The sequence below is a fragment of the Trachemys scripta genome, chromosome 14 (assembly GCF_013100865.1).
Source record: "Trachemys scripta elegans isolate TJP31775 chromosome 14, CAS_Tse_1.0, whole genome shotgun sequence".
NCBI classification, from domain to species: Eukaryota; Metazoa; Chordata; order Testudines; family Emydidae; genus Trachemys; species Trachemys scripta.
Window position 1 is genome coordinate 25842519 of NC_048311.1, and position 24252 is coordinate 25866770.

The 24252-nt window shown below is 44.0% G+C and overlaps 1 protein-coding gene and 1 long non-coding RNA gene across 3 annotated transcripts in view; one reads left to right on the forward strand and one right to left on the reverse strand.

The window, feature by feature from the left end:
* Positions 1-24252, forward strand: part of RAB11FIP4 (RAB11 family interacting protein 4) — a 205259-nt gene that overhangs the window by 165911 nt on the left and 15096 nt on the right. The window contains exons 1-4 of one of the 2 annotated variants that reach the window (XM_034789706.1): positions 2266-2464; positions 19829-20052; positions 22220-22411; positions 23529-23663. In XM_034789706.1, coding sequence (XP_034645597.1) covers positions 19910-20052; positions 22220-22411; positions 23529-23663 — 470 coding nt within the window. In that variant the 5' untranslated portion in view covers positions 2266-2464; positions 19829-19909. Of the gene's footprint in view, positions 1-2265; positions 2465-19828; positions 20053-22219; positions 22412-23528; positions 23664-24252 lie in introns of those variants that run through there. The other variant, XM_034789705.1, reaches the window with a different exon arrangement.
* LOC117887282 lies at positions 347-6637 on the reverse strand. Its single transcript, XR_004648157.1, has 5 exons — positions 6590-6637; positions 5048-5251; positions 3736-3784; positions 2885-2967; positions 347-1085 (listed from the first exon to the last, which is right to left on the reverse strand). It is a non-coding gene; the product is annotated as an uncharacterized LOC117887282 (long non-coding RNA).

Below are 24252 nucleotides of genomic sequence, written 5' to 3' on the forward strand. Positions count from 1 at the left end.
AAAAGCCACGATTGTGATCTAAAAAAGCCGCGATCACGATCTGCGGCAGCAATTCGGCGGGAGGTCCTTCACTCCCAGGCGGAGTGAGGGACCGTCCGCCGAATTGCCGCCGAATACCTGGACCTGCCGCCCCTCTCCGGAGCGGCCGCCCCAAGCACCTGCTTGAGAAGCTGGTGCCTGGAGCCGGCCGTGCTTCTGGTGGTGAGGTAGACAAGCTTTTGAGCCACACAGAGCTCTTCTTCAGAGCCGGAACTCCCAGGCCACAGCAAAATGCAAGGTGGAACAGATTATTTAGCATAAGTAGTTAGCACATATTGTAAGGGACCATTCAAGATAGAGTGGCCCATTAACACCGTGGCAGCCCTAGGACAAAAAGAGGGGGTTAGTGGGTTATAGATTGTTGTAATAAGCCATACACCCATAAATCTTTTGCTTCATATCATACTGACAGTTTTTAAAATGATACAAAATAGTGTTGCATCACATTCACAATGGAATGTTTTTGTTTCATCTTATTCTCAAATAAATATAAAAATGAATGTATAACATACCACTTGAGGTTCTCATTCGGGGCTTGATCCTGCAGAACCTTGCTCCCCCAAAGAGTCCAGTTGACTTCAGTGGAGCTACTAAGCTTCTCCTGGCCATGATCCTTCAAACATGCACTTGACTTCAGTGAGACTATTCGCATGGAAGTTCAGCATGTGTGTATGTTTTGTAAGGCTAGGGCCATAGTAGCCAGTTCATTTTACCAAGTATTCCTAATCAGCACGGGGAACCTGAAACTCACCTATAAACATTCCTTTGTCCTTCCCTGTTTCAAATGTTTCCCTTTAAGAATGTAATGACTGATGAGTGACTGATGAGCCCCTTGTACCATTAAGAGGTATGCCATGACATGAGACAAGCAGGGTAAATTGATATCCTTCCACCTAAGCCTCCTACCCCACTCTAGGAGAGCTGTTCCTTGACTTGTCCCTTCTTACCTGCCACCATTCTGTTCACCAGATGATCTTCATTGTCCCCAGTCTCTGGGGTCTGAACACACTCCACAGGCATGGGGTGCTTCTGAATACATTGGTGTTCTGTGATTTGTTTGGGAACATAAATAAATGAATACAATCAGAAACCAGGGTAAAAAAAATGGAAAAGAGATTTCTGAAAAGCCAATTGCTTCCACTAAAAAAAGGAAACAGGTATCACTGTCTTTGGCAATTACAGTGCGGCCTGATTTGGTTGGTTAACCCACTGTACCATGCTGTGGGGTGTCAGTAGCCATCCTGCACTTGCTCCGTTGCACTCTGCCCTGTGGTCTAAAGATCTTTCCCCTGGGCCTCAGAGCAAAGGAAGTTTCAGTTCTTGCCACTCTCCACCCTAATGCATGTGAGATAAAGGCTTTTAAATTTTATTTTTAAAGCCAAATTTAAATTCTCAGGAAGCCAAAGCAGCTGCACGTTTTAACATTTTTATTTCAAATATTTTCGGATCAAGTGAGAGGCACTGATGGAGATTTACAAATAAAATTGACAAGGGAGTTTTGGAAAGTTTAATCAAAACAGATTGTAAAAAGTGTTCCTTTCATGAGGTGCATCTGAAGAAGTGAGGTTTTTTACCCATGAAAGCTTACGCCCAAATAAATCTGTTAGTCTTTAAGGTGCCAGCCGGACTCCTTGTTGTCCTTTCAGAAGAGTGGCAGACTGTAAAAACTGTCTAAAATGTGGTCTCGATATGAAAGCATTTCCCTCCAAACCTGCGAGATTTAGGAGCATAGACCATGATGAAAGTGAACCCGAATGATGATGGCCCATTTACAAATGAATCCGTTCACCAAGGTCAGGCAGGCTGAGTGAATCTGGCGCCTGGTTTGGGAACTTGCCCTGCCAGCTTTGCAAGGCTGAACCAAACACTCCCCACAAAAGCCTGTTCGGCGTCTCACTCGCAGGGTGGGAGACGCCCACACACAGACCTGTTCTCAGGCTAACTCACACAGCGCGAGTTGCCCCATCTGGGATTAATTGTCTGTGGTTCAGTGTCGCTCCCTCCGGAGAAGGGGGTTTGCTGAGTGTTTGAAATCTCCCTTGATCCTGGATTGAAAGCTCCCCACGGACTCGCCCTGCCCAGCCTGGGAGCAGCCCCCGGGCTCCGAACTGTTGCCTTAAGTCTGAGCCGCGAATTACCTCCCCCGCCCCTCCTTTTTGGAATCTTCATACACCCAGCATTGTGATGTCACGGCACTGATACCGAGCGGATACAATGAAACCTCGCCTCTCCTAGCAACCGCCAGCGGGGGCGTGGCTTCCGCGCTGCCAACTGTTGCCTAAGGTGGGGAGAGAGGAGACCGGCGAGGGCTGCTGAGCTAGGAGCGGGTGTTCCCGGATCGCTGGGGCTTTCAGGGCGACGGCTGCTTCTCCCGGCGCCCTCCCTCCGGGCTGGAAGTGGGGCGAGAATCCCGCCTTTCCGCCAGGTAAGCGGGGGGAGAGAGGAAAGAAAGGGGCTCAGGGGAAGGCAGCGAGAGCGCCGGGGTAGAAAAGAAGACAGGGACCAGAGAGGAGGTTGTTGCAGTCACCTCCCGCCGGAGGGCCACCAAGGCGGAAGTTTGGCGAGTGACAAGCCGAGGGTTGTGTGTCTCCCTGTGCCTGGAGTCGGGGGTATCTGCCTCCCGGGTAAGGCTCTCTCAAGAGAGCTTTCTTGGTCCGCAACTTCCCCCAACAGATCAGCGAGAAGGAGAAGACTTGGGCTGGTTCCCCAGGGCACTGAGAGAGCAGGAGCTGGGCTTTCATTCCCCTGCCTCCTCCTCATTCCGTCCCTTCCCTTCCCCGTTTGCCAGGTTGGGGCTTTAGAGAAGAGCTTGCTCCATGCCTTCAGCAGAGGGGAGCGCACTTACCTGTTCTTAGGAGTCTGGAGCTTGCAAGCGAAATCCGAGAGGGGGCTGAGCTGTGTCAGGACTGGCTGTTTGCTGCTGTGGGGCTAGTGATAAATATACCAATGAACATGTTGCAGCCTGGAAGTAGATTATGTAATTCCTACAGATTTTTATTTTTGGTCTACACAGGATCACTTCTTCTTGCTATTTTTGCAAGGGAAAGCAGCTCTGTTCCATGACTTTTCTGGTTGCTGTTATTTGTTTTGTCGCTTGTGTCGTGTCTTTTGAAGTGGTAGAAATCCAGGCAATAACATTTAAAAATCTAAACTGTTAGCCTGCTTAGATACATAGTTTTCTTCTCCCTTCCCCTCCCCTTTAAATATGTGAATTTGGAAAGTGTAATAATAATCACACCTATACAACCCACCCTAGTAATAGAGGGGGACCATAGCTAATATAAATGTGTCAGTAGGCTACTACTGCTGCATTCCAAGAATACTTTCAAATGGGAAAATCATAAAGCAATAGAGCATTCTGTCAGCATTCAAAAATCATAAACTGGGGGCTGCAGTGAAGGCATGTGCCTGGGTTTCTCATTGCTAGAGAGTCAATATCAGTAATGCACAGTGCCCCAAAACATAATTTGAATCTCTGTCATGTTGGGGTATGGGCTGCTGAGTTTGAGGTTTAAAGCTAAAAAGGTCGTTGTGTATGTTTAGAATCAAGGCCACAGACTTGCATCAGAATTGTAGCCTGAATTTCAGGGACGTATCATAGGCATCTCCTGTTAGGCAAATCCCATTGGTTTGCCAATATAACTTCTTTTTTAAAACCTTTTTCAATAGCACAATCGCAACCATGATTGTATTTACCTTCGATAGGCAGGCTGGTGAAGTACAGACTGTCTTCTCTGCATTGCTTCTGAAAGAAGTAGTATTTGTAATTACACCTACAGAGATGTCTACGCTACACTTCACAGCTGTGTGTGTTAATATGATAAAATACAACTAAAAATTGAAGGGTAGAGGCATAGCCTATGTGGATGGAACTAGAATTTGTGATAGCCCTGATCTTAGCATTTGTATTTCACACAGGTGGGGCATTACAATGTGGTTTATAGACAGGCCCAGCATTAATATTTCTTAAACTAATCTCATTAGTTATTCAACATTAAGTATATAATCTTAAAGAATAAGTGAGCAAGAGTTTTAAAAAAAAACAACAACCGGTGAATGGGGAGTGAGGGAGGATTTTAGGGCATAATCTTTACAAACCTTAGTTTCTACTTTTGTTTGAAAGGTTACACTCCCAGTTATTCCCGTGGCAAAGAGTTCTGTACTGCATAGCCAGTAACTTCGTGTTAGCCCAGCCTTGTAGCAAATAGGCACCAGTTTAAACCGCTGCAAAGGACTGAGTCCTGGTCTACACTGTGGGGGGGTGTTGATCTAAGTTAAGCAACTTCAGCTACGTGAATAACATAGCTGAAGTCGACATACTTAGATCAATTTACCGTGGTGTCTTCACCGCAGTGGGTCGACTGCTGACGCTCCCCCGTCGACTCTGCTTGTGCCTCTCAGGGTGCTGGAGTACAGGTGTTGATGGGAGAGAGCTCGGGGGTTGATTTATCATGTCTAGACTAGACGCAATAAATCGATCCCCGCTGGATCAATCGCTGCCCACGGATCTGGCGGGTAGTGTAGACATACCCTGAGAGTTTACTCCCTCCTTAAAGAGGTATCAGAGTTTAGATGGGACTCTTTGATCTCTAATGTGAGGTAAACTAGGTTTGTCTACACGGGACACCCAGGGGAAATTAATCCAAATCAACTAAAAGGGTGCATTTAAACTGGTTTAGTTAAACCAGATTAAATCCCTGTGTGGATGCGGTCTTCTAATGTAGTTTAACTAATCCACTTTTAACAGTTGTCAAGTATCAGGGGGTAGCTGTGTTAGTCTGTATCTACAAAAACAACAAAGAGTCTGGTGGCACCTTAAAGACTAACAGATTTATTTGGGCATAAGCTTTCGTGAGTAAAAACCTCACTTCTTCGGATGCAACTTTTAACAGGTCATTCAGATTAACTTTCCTGAGGGTCCATGTGTAGATAAGCCCTGGCTATAGCCCCAACCAAAAATGCATCCTTAACCATGCTTGCCCTGCCCTCACCAACATAGGCAGCTCACCAATTTGTTTCCCAAGGCAAGATTTTCCCCTTGTGCTATAGAAATTGGGGGCTTCACTCTCTCCAAACACTTTGGGTTTGAAACTGTTCATCTTCCCCCAGGTCCCCTTCCTCTTTAGTGAGTGCAGTGTCACATAATCCATCCAGGACTATACAGCTCCAGTTTCCCTCTTTGCAGGAGTCCATGGCAGACTTGCTGTATGACCTGAATAGCAATGGTATAGAAGAGAATAGGCAACTATTATAAAGTGCAAGGTCTTAAGGGCAGGGACTATCTTCTAATTATGGGGGCCTTATCAGAGCCTCTAGTCACCATCATCAATAATACTTCAATAAAAGTGAAGGCTGCAATATGGCAGGCTTTGAATGGTGGTGAAGCGCCAGTTAAACAATGTTTGCACAGGGCATGGTAATGTAAATCTACTCTTAATGTGTGTGTGAAACTAACAGTTTAGCTGCTGCACCACTGCAAACTCAGGGCCGCCCAGAGGATTCAGGGGGCCTGGGGTCGTCCCATCGCTGAAGACCCGGAGCGGAAGAAGCTCTGGGGGCCCGGGCTCCGTGAGAGTTTTCTGGGGCCCCTGAAGCGAGTGAAGGACCCTGCTCCAGGGGCCCTGAAAAACTCTCATGGGGGCCCCTGGGGCAAATTGCCCCACTTGCCCCACCCCCACACCCTGGGCACACCCTGTGCAAACTTCCAGTGTTGATGTACTGCATTGGCACCCAGTTTAACCTCCTGCAAACTGTGGCTTATACTGGCGCAGTGCCTACAATAGGGTTTACAGTAGAGCAGCTAGGTTGTTGTAGTAACCCTGGTGGTTAAAACCCTAACATAAAGGAGCCCTGTAATCTATGTCCCCAATTCTACATGAAGGGCCACATAGACCGCTCCTCCATGATCGTGCATATGACCTAGGCTGAGGTGTAACGGTCCACCCAGATGGAACAGTTTGCAGGATTGGGACCAAACTTAAAATAAGCAGGTGTAACAAACAAAAGAAGAAAATGGGGAAGAACAGCATTCTGACAGCAGCGTTGTTTTGTTGTGTTAGGAATGCATTTTGCTCTTTTGCAATATTAGGTAGAACGTTGGTGTTTTTAAAATTCTCTTCCATGTTCTCAGTCCTGTGGTACAGAAGTGGTGACTTGTTTTGTATTGTTGTATGATCTGATGATAAAATAAATAGTAATCATAACTTTAAAAAGTAAAACTCTCCCTCTTCTCCCCCCCCCTGTTACTTTTCTAAAGGCAGCTCTGCAGCTGTTCACACAAACTGTGGTGTAACAAGAAAGGTGAAGTTTCTGCTCTTAAGAGGCTAAATTAGCTGTATTCTCTGACAGAATGCCTAGAAGGGCTTATTAGTTGCCTGTCTTATATTGAATGCTACTTTGAGCTTTAGAATTCTCCTGTAGTTGAGTTCCTTTGTGTGCACAAAACCCCCACAACAACAAAATACACCAACAAAGGCATGTTTAACACCTTACTAAAGAAGTGGAGATCACAGATCAGAAAAGAATAACTACTTCCCACACAGACACTCACCCTCCTCTTCTCCCCACAGTTTGGGCTATCAGCTCCCTTTGAGAGCTGGGTTTCCCAAGGGCACAAATTCATTGCAGTTGCTCTCTGACCAAGCCAGTATTTGTTTGCAGAAAACACGTGTGTACAGTGAACCCTCGTGCAGCTCTTGGGTGTATTGCCCTCTGCATGCGGACTGTTGACCTATTGGATCAGTTTGGGAGAAATACCAAATGGTATTTTCAGGCACGTGACTAGCTGAACTGGTCTTGCTGGCTCAAATTCCATATTGTAATTGATTTTTACACTGCTTTCTATGTTGGCAACTTAAAAAAAAGCTGTAGTGTCTTAACGTGATTAAACTGAAACCTAAATAGCTAACATACGAGTTGATCCCCTTTAGCGTATCTTTCTTCTTGGGGGTATACGTTACAGGCTTTGTTGTGAATCAAAGTTCTAGTTAAGGCTACTTTTAGGCTTCCATTAAAAATGAATCCCCTCTTTTCACAGGCTTGTAACCAGTAGAGTTCTAGATCTCTTTGACTCTGACTTGCTGTGTGACTTTAAGCCTGTGCTGGCATAGCCCCCTGGTGTAGGCACAGCATAGCCGACCGAAGGTTTTTTTTGCCAGTGTAGGAACACCACCTCCCTGAACATTAGTTCAGCTGACAGAAGGCCTCTTTTGTCAACAAAGCGGCATCTAGATGGGGGTTTTGTCAGAATAGCTGTGTCGCTAGAGGTGTAGTTTTTTCACAGCGGTAGCTATGCTGTCTTACATGTATACCAGACCTAAATCACTTAGGGTAAGAATTTTCAGAAGCACTTAAGTCCCATTTTCAAAAGTGACTTGGCACTTAGAAGTGCCTCTGAGACTTATGTGCCCAACTCACTTTTGAAAATGGAAACCAGCTGCTTGAAAATGTAACCCAGTGAGCCTGAAACTTTTTTACTGGTGACCCCTTTCACATCGCAAACCTCTGAGTGCGACCCCCGTTTTTAATATATTTAACACCATTATAAATGCTGGAGGCAAGTGGGGTTTGGGGTGGAGGTTGATTGCTTGCAACTCCCCCCTCCCATGTAATAACCTCGTGACCCCCTGAGGGGTTCAAACCCCCAGTTTGAGAATCCCTGATGTAACTCTTAACCTTTCTGTGCCTCTGTTTTCCCTTCTGTATCCTTATCCCCCTTTCTAAAGCGTATTGAGACTTCTTGATGAGAAGAGCTATAAATGAGTATTAGAATGAGAGATTTCTAATCAGTGCTGGAACTTCCCAGCCTTGGGCTTAGCCCAGAGGTTTATTTTATTTGGCAGTTTTCAGGAAATTTGACTTAATCTGCTCTGGATTTACCAGAGAGAGGAAAGGGGTGGTGGTGGTTGTTGTTGTTGTTTATCTTCAAAAAAAAAATAAAAAAAAATCTTTTTGGGTACAATAAATGGAAAAATCACTCCTTGACCTGGCCAGCTGTGAAGAATTTTGCAGAACCTAACAGAAGTGACTCTGCCCTTTGTTGCAGGTGGGGTTGGAAGAACTTCCCATTCTCTGTTGAGGCACTGGATAGTGATAGGATATTTTTTTAAAATATCTTTTTCTCTTGTTCAGCTCCAACAGTACCCTTTCCTTCTGAATTCACTTTCAAAGGCAAGGAACAAGTTACTTCCTACTTAAATATGATTTCCCCATAATTCTTGTGCAATCCCTTATTTCACAATACACGGCTTTTGATTTCTGTATTCCATGTCCATCCATCCCCTTTTCCAACGCTATGCCAATGAACATCTTTCCCTCCTGCCAGAAAAAGCACATCCCTGATGCAATCGAACTGCTTTCCTTCATTCTAGGGAATGTTTGGCTGCTTCTTGCACCCAGATTTTTCCTCCCACAGCCACCCAGATCTGCAATAAGTCTGCTAGAGGAGCTTTTTATCCATATGCCTAGTGCACCCCCAGCAAGACTTCTCTCTAAATTACTGTGTATCCAATTCTTTGCCCTTGATGCTTCTCAAGGAAAAGAAATGCTACAGTTCTTGTGTGCCTGAGCTCAGCGATCGATCTTCTGAGCAGAAAATGCTAGTTAGAATGAACATCTTGTACTTTATACACTAGAGTTAGTTGCAGAATTGGACTGAGAAGCCATTTCTTCAGAAGCTTGAGCCACATGTGAAGAGAGAGAAAATACCGTAAGTGCTTCTCTCCAGCACACCTGTCTGCTTCATTGCATGGTGTAACATGCACTCAGGAAGCAGTAGTATCATTTCAGAGCAGCTTTGATTTTTAGCTGAATGGTATCTTAGGGCTTGTCTACGTTGTGGAACGACCACGTGTTAACTAGCGCTAAATGAATCATGACTTAGCTTTGATGTGTGTCAGGATTGTCATGGCTAATATGACAGCTGGCTGGGGTTAGCCAGCTGGAGCACCGGGGCACAGCGGTGTTTGCAATCCCCTCACCAAGATGACACCGTGGTGAAATTGCTTATGGTACAATGGTAATAAATGCTCGTGCACCACTGCAAGGAAAGGGTACAAATGTTTATTTAGACAAGGCTCTGAGAGAGAAGAAGAGTCTGAGGAAGTGATCCCCAATGAGAGTTTGACAGCCATGCCTCTGTCCCACACCCCACCCTCAAGCTGCTCTTGGGCTGTACAAAGGAAAGAGATTGCTGTGACTTAAAGCAAAGATTTCTCATGAGTGTTAATTATGCCAAGTTTACCCTGTGGTGGTAAGAACTTATTTTCGGCAAGTGCCATGGTACACTGAATATATTTAAGTGTTACCCAGGCTTTATAAAACAGAGATGCTCTCTTAGCATGTACCCTGCAGCTGGGACACAGCTCACCCTAACTTGCTTTTCAGCATGTGCTTAACAATTCTATCTTGAGGGCGAGACCTTCAGGAAAGAGGCATCTGGATTGCTGTTCCCTCTGCAGATGACTGTGGAGTCAGGTTGGAGCACCCTCCCCCTCCTGACTCCAAGATAACCCTCTTTGTTGGCTTATCGGCCATAAACTTATAATGCTGAAAGAGGGCTGTGACTCCGGTTTGCTCAGGTCAGCAATCTAGAAGCTTGGTGATGAGAAGAGTTTCACATTGTGTAAACACCGTGAACTGTTATCTAAAATGTCAATATTAATTGGGCTCCTCCATCTCCTGCTAGCAGTGGTCACCTTGGTTGTAAAGTGACATTTGTAACAAACACAGTATAGGTAGGTTTGTTTTTTGTTTTTGTTTTTTTCTTTTTTAAATAAGCTATACAAGTCAGAATGGAAAATGTCTTGCATTTCAGAAGAAAAGATGTGCTGTGCCATGCTGGAAAAAGATTGAGTCAGACACTTAGAACCAGTGGCAGAAAACCTATCTGCACTGTGGAAACTGGTGGGAAATATTCCATGGTTGCTAATGCCGGGGTGCTGACCTTCACAAACCCAGCCTGTTCGCCCTCCCCAGAGACACACCCTATCTACAGCTTAGAGCATTAATGCTCGTGTTGCATTCAACTGATAGCAGCAGCTAAGTGAGCGTGGCAATCAATGCTATCTTTTAATCTCGACAGGGAAGGCAACTTTCTTAGCTGCTTCAATTAGTTCTCTGCTAAAATCACTAATGTCAGTACCTGCTCATGTCCAGAACTTCCCAGAAAAACCATGTACGTTGAAAAGGAGTGCTTCAAACTGGACCCTGATATTAAACGGTCTGGCACTTCTATTACCACCAATTACAGTGACAGGTGGTGTAGTGCAAACACTTCTGACTCCTGCAGTTCCTGGGCTAGCTCCAGTCTACAAACCATTTTCAGGCATCAGAATCATAGAACTGGAAGGGACCTCAAGAGGTCATCTAGTCCAGTCCCCTGCACTCGTGGCAGGACTAATTATCTAGATCATCCCTGACAGGTGTCTGTCTAACCTGCTCTTAAAAAGCTCCAGTGATGGAGATTCCACCACCTCCCTAGGCAATTTATTCCAGTACTTAAGCACCCTGACAGTTAGGAAGTTTTTCCTAATGTCCAACCTAAACCTCCCTTGCTGCAATTTAAGCCCATTGCTTCTTGTCCTATCCTCAGAGGTTAAGAACAACAATTTTTCTCCCTCCTCCTTGTAACAACCTTTTACATACTTGAAAACTGTTATCATGTCCCCTCTCAGTCGTCTTTTCTCCAGACTGAAAAAACTGGGTTTGTTTAATCTTCCCTCATAGGTCATGTTTTCTAGACCTCTAATCATTTTTGTTGCTCTTCTCTGGACTCTCTCCAATTTGTTCATATCCTTCCTGAAATGTGGCACCCAGAACTGGACACAATACTCCAGTTGAAGCCTAATCAGAGCGGAAGAATTACTTCTGCGTCTTGCTTACAACACTGCTGCTAATACATCCCAGAATGATGTTCACTTTTTTTGCAACAGTGTTACACTATTGACTCATATTTAGCTTATGGTCCACTATGACCCCCAGATTCCTTTCCGCGGTACTCCTTCCTAGGCAGTCATTTCCTATTTTGTATATGTGCAGCTGATAGTTCCTTCCTAAATGGAGTACTTTGCATTTGTCCTTATTGAATTTCTTCCTATTTACTTCAGACCGTTTGACCAGATCATTTTTAATTTTAACCCTATCCTCCAAAGCACTTGCAACCCCTTCCAGCTTGGTATCATCCGTAAACTATATGTGTACTCTCTCTGCCATTATCTAAATCATTGATGAAGATATTGAACAGACCCGGGACCAATCCCTGCGGGACCCCACTCATTATGCTCTTCCAGCATGACTGTGAACTACTGATAACTACTCTCTGGAAACGGTTTTCCAACCAGTTTTGCACCCACCTTATAGTAGCTCCATCTAGATTGTATTTCCCTAGTTTATTTATGAGAAGGTCATGCGAGACCGTCTCAAGAGCTTTACTAAAGTCAAAATATACCACGTCTACCGCTTCCCCCCCATCCACAAGGCTTGTTACCCTGTCAAAGAAAGCTCTCAGGTTGGTTTAACACGATTTGTTTTTGACAAATCCATGCTGACTGTTACTTATTACCTTATTATCTTCTAGATGTTTGCAAATTGATTGCTTAATTATTTTCATTAGCACTGGAAACTGAGGGTCAACTTACACTTTCTTAAAAAAGAGCACAAAGCAACTGTTGAAAAGCCCTGGCTTTGTCTTGTGCTCACATAGTGAAGGGCACGGAAGTAGAAGTTTTGTTTTTCAGTCAACACACTGGCCCTGAATTGCACCACTGTGTGAGCCAGTAATGTTATCTTCTACATGCAGATGACTGACAGCACGCTAGACTATAGTCAGGCTCTTGCACTGTACCTCGATTCTTACCAGCTTTATGGGATGCTGTCCAGCATTTAATGGTATTCTTTAGAATCAGCCTATCCTCTCCTAGAAACCCCTTCTCAGCACACTCCAGCTTTGTGTCAGGTTAACTCTAAAATTGAACTTTAAATGTTAGACCCAAGTAACTAAACAGTCACACACAGCAACTGCAATGAACAAACTGTAATTTGTAGCCTTAAAATAGCTTCTCACTTTGAATAGCTCAATAGAATAGTAATTCTCCACATACTGATCTCTGATTCTTTCAAAGATTTATTCTAAACACCAGCTGCTTTGGAATTCCTGCCGTCGTCCCTTCTTGCTAGACCAGAGGGCTAGGCAAGGCTACTGTTCCCCTCTACCTGTTTCTGAAGGCTTAATTGAAGGCATTCGTTCGTATGGTTGCCCACCGGCCACAGCTGGGTGGGTGAGACTTGCCTGCTGATAGGAAGTTCTAAAACTTCCCCGTGAACTGAAATGTAGAAGCACGATTTATTAACTGCTCATCTGAGTGCTTCATTCTGCACTTGTCTCGCCAGACGCAGGACTTCTGCCACTTTCATTCAAACAACTGGTGAGTAAATCACCTGCTTTTTATGTCCTTCTGAGAACTGAAGGAGAAATTACATATCTCTTTAAAATGTGGATGTAACTGTTGGTTTAAATACACTTAATGTGCAGAAAGCACAGGGTAGCTGGAAGTTTTCTAGCAGAACCTTCCCCCATTCTAAATAGTGTGAGATGTTGGCCTTCAAATTCAATAGGCTTTTTGCAATGGGGACAAGAGCCTATTTTTCTAGTAGGTTTGTGATGCTAAATAGTATTTAGATGGGAGGCTGCCAAGCCTTGCGTATCTCTCCATGACACCTGTTCCCCTCCCATTGTGCTGAGGTGACTTTTTTTTTCTGGTGTTTAGACTGGGATGGAAGGACAACTCTGACATACTATTACTAATTAGGATCAAACTGGCAGAATCAATATGAAAGCAGGAAGACCACTCCGAGGGAAGTGGTTGAAATTGAGTGCAGGCGTCCTGGCTGGGGTCACTTGATCAAGACTATTGTCAATTATATGCTTGGAAATCCCAGTCTTAACTAACTAGACAGTTAAACTGTTGTAATTCGGGGTGAAATCTGCTTCTGAATTTTGTACTTCACAACACCCTAGAGCAGGGGTCCCTGACGCGGTGCCCGCAGGTGCCATGGCACCCGCCAGGGTATCTAAGTGCGCCTGCATGCTGGCCGGTGGACAAGTATCCACCAAAATGCTGCCGATAAGCGGCGACAACTATTGATGTCGGCGGATGCTTGTCCGCCGCCACGGTCCTCCGTGGCTCATCTGGCACCCGCCAGACGAAAAAGGTTGGGGACCACTGCCCTAGAGGATGTCGGGAGGATAAACTTCAATACTTGTGAGGTAATCTTATGTTATGGTTTTAGAGGCCAGATAGCTGGATAGTACTTGCAAGCAACTGTATGTACCTCCTTTTAGGGTAGTCTACACGGGCAGCGCTTTAACATGCCTTGTGTGGTCGTGGCATAGCGCTGGGAAAGAGCTCTCGCAGTGCTCTAAAAAAACCACCTCAACGAGGGGCGTGGCTCCCAGCTCTGGCACAGTTTACACTGGCGCTTAGCTGCGCTCAGGGGGGTGTTTTTTCACACACCTGAGTGAGAAAGTTGCAGCACTGTTCATTGCCAGTGTAGAAAAGCCCTTAGATCTGAAAGGATTCACGTGGGCATGTCCAGACTGCTCGTTGGCAGAGAGATGCCAATTTTCAAATGATAACTGTCAGTATTTGAATGTACGCAGTGTTGTTGCAGCCATGTCGGTCCCAGGATATTAGAGACACAAGGTGGATGAGGTAATATCTTCTATTGGACCAACTTCTGCTGGTGAAAGAGACGAGCTTACACGGAGCTCTTCTTCAGGTCTGGGAAACTTAGGCCATGTCTACATTAGCAAGCTTACAGCTGAACCGATGCAGCTGTGCTACAGTAAGATCACGCGTGTAGCCGCTCTATGCTGACGGGTGAGAGCTCTCCCCATCGACTTAAACCACCCCCCAACGAGCGGAGATGCTTTCCCGCGGATAGTGTTGTCCACACCAGCGCTTCTATCCGTGTAACTTATGTGGCTCAGAGGGGTAAGGTTTGTTTTTTTTTTTCCACGCTCCTGAGTGACCTAAACAGAAGTGCTATTGTAGACATAGTCTTAGTCAGAGTGTCACAGCTAAATACAAGATAGGGCAGATTGTTTCACATTAGCAGTTAATGCATATTTCATGGGACCATTCAAGGTGAAGTGGCGCATTAACACCAGGGAAGGTGGGGGAAGCTGCTGTGAGAGTTGTTAGTAGGTTATAGATTGGATTTATGGCTTTATTACAACAATGTTTCTATTCAGTCCATGATTATTATTATTTTTTTTTTTTTTGTGTGTGTCTAGCTAAGTTAAAGTATTGAAGCATTTTAGTGATAACTATCTCTGTCACTTCCAACCTGGCGACAGTTCAGCCTATTAACCTTCAGGGTCAGACTCCTCAAGTTGTGTTCCCTCGAACTATCTAGTCATTGAGCTTCAAAATGGCTGCTGTGATTACCTACATGGGGCTCAAAGGAAGACAGTCAGTTCTAATGGAGCACAGAAATCTGGGTTCTGTTCTTGGCTGTCCTTTGAACTTGCTGTGACCGTCTAAAAGTCACTAACCACTCCGCCCCAGTTTATTCATCTGTGTTAAATGTGGATAAGACTTAAGCCTCACAATTGCCCCTCGAGGAAGGGAATTCATTAATTTTTGCTAAGTGTTCTGAAATCCACAGACAGCAGGTGTTCCTGCAGAACAAAATATTGCTGTATATTAAGCACTTGCTGCAGAATTATCTGTCTCACTGGCTTGTAGAGCACTTTGGGGTACCTTGAGTACTTGATTAGATACTAATACGAGCGTTGCTTCACTTAATCCCAAGCTGTTTAGTATTGTTTGACATGCTGTACTGTCTGCTTTACAGGAACCTTCCAAAACCATTAGTCACAATTTTATTGTCTTGACTATACCAAGAAAAATAGGGAGCAGACTATAGTAAGAATCTAGGTGTATAATTCATTTTCCAATTGTATCATTGCCTTTCTATTTCCTCTGTAAGCTTATGTGTGGATTTTTTTAAACAACGAATAACTTGAGGTTGCAATGTTCCATGCCTCTTAAACCCTACCTAAATATCATGGTGGTTGTTTTTTGTTTTTTTTTAAAGAAAAGCTGAATAGCATGTGTTCCAATCAATCTCTTATTTTGTACAGGAATGCTTTATATCTAGTAATGTAGGGAAAAAATGAGAGAGATTTAACTTTGAACAGAAACTTTTTTTTAAAAATGAGCACAAGTGTCATCTTGTAGAAGGGGGTATATAAGCTTCTTGTGCTAAATGTACTTTCAGCACTGACAGTATTGTATGAAGCTGAGATTACTGATATTAATGCTTAAAGATTTAAACATTTTGATCGCTTTAGCTAGTAATGTACACTCGCAAAGCATGTTGCTTAGTAATGGTATTCACTAACTCCAGCTTTAATCTCTCTAGTGGTGGGTTTTGTGGCTGTTTATTTTTTTTTTCCCCCCTGTACATGTCATGGGTTATTTTCTTTGTCATTTCCTGTGACCTATTGCAGCTCCATTTGTGAATATTTAGGCTTGGAAGAATTCTATGTTTCTCTGTAAACCTCAATTTCACTGTCTGTTCACACAAACTGATGAAAAAATATTTCCATCAATGATTGACACTTACAGATAGACAAAGTAAGAAAAATGCTGCTTGAGCATTTACTAGAGTTTGATTTAAGGATATTTACTTTGTATATTTTCACATGTAACGTTGACCCCGTCCCCATAATTTTGTGCAATTGTGAAAATTTAAATAGATAAAAATTAGAAAAATGCTTAAAATAAACATTGATATTCTCTGTCAATTACAAAAAAAATATTAAAATTGAATTCTGTGAATAGTCCCTGGAAGTTTATAACCTTATGTGCCTTAAGCATCATTTAGATATACTCTTGCCACTTGTAAAGATAAGTCTTTGATAGGTCCAGAGCTAAAAGTGTGTGTTCTCTAGCAATGACTCTTCAGCTAACAGATCTCAGAGCCTGACCGCTGAAAGATCATAAAAAGCCAAGCTGAGCTTGGAGCATCTGCACGGTTTTGTTTCAAAGCACTAGGAAGCGTTGTTTCACGTGTTTGCCATTAACTAACAGAACCTTGTATGGCCTTCAGTAATACAGATGACTTTAACATTTTTGAACCTTGACTCCCACAAGTGGTGTGCTTGCCTTCCCGCAGTTTGGAGATGTGGTTAAAACACCAAAATCCCATCAACAAAGCAAGACTAAATGTGCTAGCATCAGGTCTCCTGATAGGGTTGTATTTGTAAAGAAGATTGGCCTTAAGTTATATAATTCCGTGACTCTATACATTCATGCATCCCATATATGTAGATGTGATTTTACCATGCACCTTTGACTGCCCTCTGGCATTCCTGGCATTTCCAAAACCCCAAGCAGTTTCATACAGCTGCCGTCAACCCCCTGTATTGTTTAAGAAGGTAGTGCTTCTATTATACCAACAACAGGCATGTTATTCAGCTCGTGCTGAGAACTTTTATAGCGCTCCATGGAGGGGGAGAAATTGTCTAATACAAAGGCAAGACTGTCTTCCATCTGGTGGCAAAGCTCTAGAGTGCAACAAGCCATCAGTTTGCCCTATCCACTTGATAGGCTGGCTGCATGTATGGCCTGTACTGTGCTAACGGGGGAGTCCTCGTAGTTCATGGGCAGCAACTCTTGTCAGGTGAGCCAATGGACTCCTTTTCTTGAAGTGGCTGTTATGTCTGGCTTTATAATGCTTAGCTTCCTCTGGGTATAAAGCAAGTTTCTGAGGAGTTGTGCACACTTTTGCAGTAAACTGGCTACCAGGGGCAGGGCTTAAATTCAGCCGGAGCAGAGTTCCAGTAAATATTTTCAAACCCGCAGGGCTGTGAAGCCCCAAGCCCTGTCATGTCCCACAGGGCTAAAGCCCCAGAGCTCTGGAAAATACTGAGAATTTAAGCTCTGACTGAAGGTGATGGTTTCCCAACGCCTGTACCCTAGAAGGGGTTAGAAGTGGAGATCTTAAAGAGTAGAGGAATAATTATCATTAGAAACAATATGTGATGCTGACACAAGAGCTAGGTACAGTGTGGGCTGTGACTTATTATAAATATACATTGTAATATAAATGTGGCTTATTAGCCTGTCGCAAATTGGTAGGGAGGAGGCAAATGAGCACCTAGCACTCTGGAGAGAGTGACTGTATATTTAATTGCTAATGGACCTTTTTAGAGTCGGGGCTCCTATTATTAGAAAATGAAATGTAAGCTATTACCTACAGGATTTGGAATGAGTCTGTCATGCTGCTGTTGACCTTCAATTTCTCACACTAATTTGTTTTAATACTAGTGAGATTTACCTGCTGTGTAAAGATTTACTTAAGCAATACATTTTTCAGTAAGACTTCCAGAGTGCCACCTTCTCTTGGATCACAGAATTTTTAACAGATCTGGATGTTTCTGTAACAGCAGCTAGTGATTAATTGCATTAAACCCTTAAGAAATGTGGCAACTCTGAGGCCATGTGGGTTACCAAGCTGCAACAAACATCCGGGGTGATTCATGCCCATTCTGGGCCTGTGGATGTCCAAGTTAAAAAAATAAGCAGCACAATTTTTGTATATAAATATATATTCACATTTTATAAAGGAGGGAAGAATGGTTATCCTTGTTTTACAGATGAAGAAACTGAGGCAGGGAAAGTGCCCCAGGTCACCCAGCAGAAGAACCAGGAATAGAACCCAAGTCTCTGGATTCCAGTGCAATGATCTAGCCACGAGGCAGCACTACCTACCCTATGACTAATGTAGTGATGTGTAGATCTCAGGTAATATTTTCAAAAGTGGCTAAGTCCCATTTTCAAAAGTCACTTAGGCACTTTTGAAAATGTTACCTCTAGACCAAAGTCACTGTTTAATATGATTAACATGGAAAAGATCTGTATTAAAGTGCCCTTTAAATACACTGGCCCTTAACCTGGGTATATAATTCCTATTTAACATCAGTGAGCATTCAGAGTATATGTTGAGGAGGAAATCCACTTCCTAGAAACAAATGAGTCCAAAGTCCTGCAATATCAGTAGGGCTCTACAGTAATTTGCATAAGGGATGTTCCTTTGCAAGGTATATCTGATTTTAGAGCTGTAGGAGGAACCAGCAGAGAGTTAACTGCTTGTGGAAACAACTTGTCTCAGTCTAGAGATATGAAGGTCGGTGACGGCATACCTAACAGTGACGTATAAGAGGGAGCAGTTCTTCATTTTATATATAATTTATTTATTTCTTCACTGGCTGTCAGCGGTGGCATTCCATGAATACAAGTAACTGGCATCTTGGTTCGGTCTCAAAGTCAAACTTAGGCCCCCCCACCCTGCAAAGACTTGCACATGTGCATAACTCTGAACATGTGTAGTCCCAGACTACAGCTGGCCAAAGGGTGCTAGGTGCCCAAGTCCCATGGGATACAAGCACCTAATTCCTGTAGGCTCCTTTTTAAAATCCCAGCCTACTAGTGCTTTAAAAATAGATGGAATGCAAAATAATCTGGTTTCCCACACCCCTATTTTTGCTGGACTAACTTTTGGAGGACCCAGGGAATTGGAGTGGGTGCCCTTAAGTGAATTAGTGGGGGAGGGGGTGGTTGAAGCGTTAGTTTACACTGATCTTTCCACCCAACTTTTTTTAAGTTATTGGCATGAAATAGTTCTTTAAAACACTAAGTTTGAAAGTCTGACTAAAAAATCCGTTTTGTTTTCATATAATCAGGGCTCCCAAACTTGGTCTCTGTAACATTATAATCCTGCTAGTGCCTCCGACGTCAGCCTTCCGGGGTAGATAAGACCTGAATTTCTAGTAACGATTGTTACCAATGGCTGGTTTTAAGACGCTGAAGTTTTCTTCTGGTCAAGAGTAGTTCCTTGTTGCTTCAGCTGGGTGACAAAGCTGTTAGTCAAACCACACTCATCTCATGTCGGACGTTGCTTCTCCTATATAATGTCCTCTTAGTAAGGGGCTTCTTTAATTTTACAAGCGAAGATTAATCTTCGGCATTTGACTGGTTCTTGTGTTTTCAAAGCATAGAGAAAATAACTGAGCACCCACAAGGATAGACCACAGCTCCCGGTATATGCAAACGCGTATACCAGCACTGCTGTGTGCTGGAAGGGATGTCTGGATAACAACAAAACTGGAAAGCATACAAAAATATATCTGGCTAATGACTTGTAGTAATTGTTGTACGGTGGAGGGGAGATTTGGGCCCAAAATTCTTCTTCCTTTCAACAAATAAGCAAATAGCTACTACTAGGTCCTGGATTTCTACTGAGAGGTTATATTATTATCTGACCAGTGAAAATCTGTTCCCTACCTACCTTTCTTGGTAAAGGACACTACGGGAAAAGGACATTGCAGATAGATGAATATTGGAGACCAGAGATTTCCAGTTGCGCAAGACGGGGACATACACGCCCAGTTGTGAACAGGAGTCAGTTCTGCCCTAGTTGACACTCGCTGTCGAAGGCAGGTTGTGGTTCCAGACAAGTGTTCCTGCAGCTGGCTCTCTGTAACACTATGTAACGCTGGTTAGAGGTGTGCAATATTTTATGCTTTAGGAGAAGCTCTGTGCATTGAGTGTTTGCAGGATCAGACCTTACAAAAGTAACCCTTTAAATGCAACTCTGATGCAAATACCAGCATGCCGATGGTGTTTCCAGGAGAGGGATATGGCTGCTGCTTCCATTTACTTGGCAAAATCTTGCCGCAAACTTGTATGTCTCCTGACTGGTCTTTCCCTTCCATGGACAGGGTCGCAAAATCCAGGACGGTGCCTATTTGGACGGTGAAAGCGCGTACAGTGAGTCAGAGCTGTTTCCTGATGAAGACACGATGACCCTGGCCCAGCAAGAGGTCCACCATGAGTCCGACATGGATAGTGCCATTGAGAGCGCGCAGAGCTCTGAAGCATCCGACGTGTGTGGCAGTGAAGAGAAGGACAGCATGCTCAGTGGACTCTTTCTGCCTGTAGACAAGTGAGTGGTGAGGTGCCTGTCAAGACATGAGTCTTTTGCAGGGGAGGGGAGATTAAACCAGCTGATCGCTCTTGTTTGAGGCCTGTCTGGGCGGAGAGGTTCTTGGACACCTGGAATTAGGTGTCCAGATCCCTCTATTTAAAATGAATGGATTTGGTCATCCATCTTCCCTCGTAGCCATAGAAATCTCAGCCCTTGTGTCTTCTGGCTTGTTCACCTGCTCCAGTCGGGTTAACGCATGTCCATGGCACCTCGGCTGGGATAGTCACGTTTTATAGTGATAGTTCTGGCTGAGTTCTGATGGAGTTTGATCACTGCGCTAATTGCCAAAAGCGGGTGGATTTTTCTTGTTCACCTTCCTACCTCCTGGAGCCCATTTGCCTGAGGACTCCAGTGTGACTCCACCACAAAGCAGCGGAGCGTGCAAGTCCTTCTTCAGCCTTAGTTACTCTTCCATCACGCTCAAAGGATGTGAGGGCTGGGCTGAACAGGCTTTGCAGGTGCAGGTGTAGGTGAGGAGCGTTGCATTGCCATCCTGTGCGGTGGATTCCCCCTGACATGTCAGGAGGCACCGTTCAGTTTGTTGGCCCAGGCCTGTGATGTTAAAAAGTCATGTCAGGCACCCAGAAAAGGAGGATCAGGCAATTAGTGACCACATGTGAAAAGTTTGGGGTAAGTGACTTGCCCAGCATCATGTAGAACCTCAGAGGCAGGGATAGAATCCAACTCTCCAGGGCAGTATTCAACTGCCTTAATCATGACCCTCCTTTCTCTTCCCATGCCTCATTCACTACACATCTGCCAATCATAGACTATGGGAGGGATGGGGTTAAGGTCCCAACCACTGAAGTATTTCAGGAGCTGTAGGTCTAGATAACAGAAGAGGACCAAGATCTAGGCCTCCAGTAAATTCTGGTTATGGGGAGCAGTAGGCCTGGAGAAGAAGGATGATCCCATGGTTAGGGTGCTAGCTTGGAGCACCTGGGTTCAAATCCCTGATCCACCACAAACTTCCTTAAAGACCTTTGGCAAGTCGCTTAGTCTCCTTGTGCCTCTATTCCCCCTCTGTAAAATGGGGATAATAGCCCTCCCCTACCTTGAAGTGGGGATCTGAGGGTAAAGACTGAGGTGCTCAGAAACTATGGTAATGGGGGACCAGATGAGTATCTAAGACAGTAACTGCAGCTGTTGTGTCTATACGAATTTTGGTCCCCAGAACCCTTCCATGCACAATCCTTACTGCAACCTTTAAGAACAGAAGGTGTTTAGTAACTAGTCAAAGTATTTTATCTGCCCCTCTTCAGGGAGTAATAATCTGATCTCCTCTAGCAGAATATAAGCCTGCCTATGTGCATGGTCCCAAATGTCCTCTTGTCCCGTGCAAGACTTCAGTTGCCCTAAATTCTTGCATTGTAAATTACTGACCATAGAAATATGAATTACAAGTGCATCTCAGCAACGGAGGGAAAAACAAGAGCCTACATCTGAAATACTGGCAGGGGGCAGGATGTGAAAATGACATTTGTGCCATCCAGCCACCGTTCACTTTAAAATGTTGCTTTGTTTGAACTTTAGATTCCAGAAGAGACCAGCTACAAATTAACGGGCTCTGCTTCTGAAATCTCTCACAGAGGAGTCTAGCTTCTTGTAAAAACAGCAGTAATACAGAAACAGCCATGTTGTCTAGGAGATTTGAGTCAGGCTCCCATTTCATTCCGGCTCTGCCACTGACTTGTCATGTGACCGTCAGCCTTATTTAACCCTGTTCTCTACCCCAATTCTTTAAAGTGCTTCCTGAGCCCTTAGGTCAGCTTTATGTGTTGGGACACCCTCCGCACCAGAGGAGGAAGCTCGTGAACGGCAAGGGAGCATGAGGCATTGAAAACGTTATTACAATCTAAAGTAAAGAATCTTTTCACTGATTGCCCCATCCCTTGCCCTTCAAGCTCAGTTGTCCTGTCAAACTCACAAAACACAGACACCCACCGTTGTATAGGTTCATTGCTGTAATTGGGGATAGCTTTTTAGTACATGGAAGTGGATCATGAAAGCTTTTGACTTTGAATAAGGAGTTGCCAACCCAAGCCAGCTGAGAAATGCTGCCTTGGGCAAAAGGCAGTCTTATGAGACAGGTTGGCCGCCTACCCATTCTGATGTCTTGTTTCAGGTCAAGTCCTCACAACCCCTCTGCAGCCTCTGACCTCTCCACCTATTCCACCGCCTCTCTGATCAGTAACGAGGAACAATTTGAAGACTATGGGGAAGGAGACGATGTGGATTATACTCCCAGCAGTCCATGCCCTGATGATGAGACCAGAACCAACGCCTACTCTGACCTTGGCTCATCTGTGTCTTCCAGGTTGCTACTTGTTCTTATTTATTTTGACAGTGTTTTCTGCTGAGCACCAGTACAGGGGCCATACCAGAACTTCTTGGGATTGTCTAGTTATTTTAAAACTAAAATTTCAATTTCTGCCCACAACACTACTGGCAAATGTCTTTCTTGTAAAAGCCATAGCAACAACTACGTTGTTTCCAGTGCCTGTAATGTCAGGTCACGCTGCAATAAGCCCTCTAGCTTTGCTCCTAGATTGATTCTCTTTATATATTGCAATACTTTGGATTTTGCAACTATTCGAAATTGACTGACTTAAAGCTGGAAATCAGATTAGACCTTGAGCAATGTTCGTGCTTGTGCAATGTTTGGGGATGACTAGTATGAAAGTCTCCTTCCTTTTTAGCATTCTAACACTGTGTATTAAATATTACCTTACAAAAAGACATGTCTTGTAAAGATGGATGAGCTTGTTTTGGGGAAAAAAATAAATAAGCAGATTGAACCTGAATGTCTTAAATCTCTTCAGGAAGTACTCACTCTTTAGTACTTGGGGAGAGAGAGAGAGAGAAGCTGAACTGCAATCAGTTGATCCTGTCTTTTCCCATTACTCTGGGCTCAGAATAACAGAGAATCGGACTCTCGTGGTTCTGATAGCATAGACCAGTGGTTTTCAACCCCGTAGGAGTATGTGAGCTCATTGGGGGTACACAAGAAAAATCCTGTAATAGCAGACAACACATTTTATTTAGTCAGGCTTGTCAATCTAATCATGGGTATATTGTGACCCTATCTCAGATAGGGGTATGCGGCAGACTGCATTATTTGGAAAGGCGTACTCAGCCTAAAAAGTTTGAAAACCACTGGTGTAGACAAAGCAGAAATCATTTGCTCTTTTAGAATCCCTCCTCCAAGTGAGATTTGGTATTGTGGTAATTAACAGCATATAGTTGTTCCAGAGCCCATTGGGATCCCCATCTTTGCTCCTGTAGCTGGCCTTGACAGAGCAGCTGTGATGGGAGTGGCAGTGCATTCCCAAGTCCACTCACTGCAACATGATTATTTATGAAATACCAACAAGAGGGAAATTAATTTGAATTAGTAACAATAGCCAGTAACCTATCTCCTTTCCCGCCAACAGTGCTGGGCAAACGCCAAGGAAAATGAGGCACATTTATAACAGCGAGTTATTGGATGTCTACTGCTCACAGTGCTGCAAAAAAATAAACCTGCTTAATGACTTGGAAGCGAGGCTGAAAAACTTGAAAGCAAACAGGTGAGTGGCCAGCACTCTGTTCTCAGCAGTCTCTTTTGAAATGAGGTTAGCCAGCAGTCAAAGCAACAGCTACTAAATGAGAAGGGGAAACTGCAGTAATATACCCCATCCTTTTTCTGGTTTACTTATATCCAGTATAGCACATCTAGCTAGTATCAAATGCAACAAGCAGTTCTTCTGTGCTATTCTGCAACAAGGACATTCAAACCTTGCTATCTTGTCTGATCTTAACAAGAACTTCTCCCTACTATCAAGAAACTATTTCTCAGTTGGAGCACTAATGTCCTCTTCATTTTAAATACTTAAACAATGAGATCTTGAATTGAAGAGTGTGGGTGGTATTTGCCTGTGGAACAACCTCCCCAGGGAAGTGGGAAGCCCTCCTGCTCAGCACCTGTGGATACAACACTGTTACTTGGCTGAGATTGTTCTCTGTAGCACGTTTCTATCACGGAGGGAGATGAGTTGATCTAATGAGTCTCTGGGATGGATCCTCAGCTAGTGTAAATTGTCATAGCCCCATTGCTGTGGTCATTGATGTCAATGGAGCTATGTTTACACCAGCTGAGAATCTGTCCCAGGATCTCTA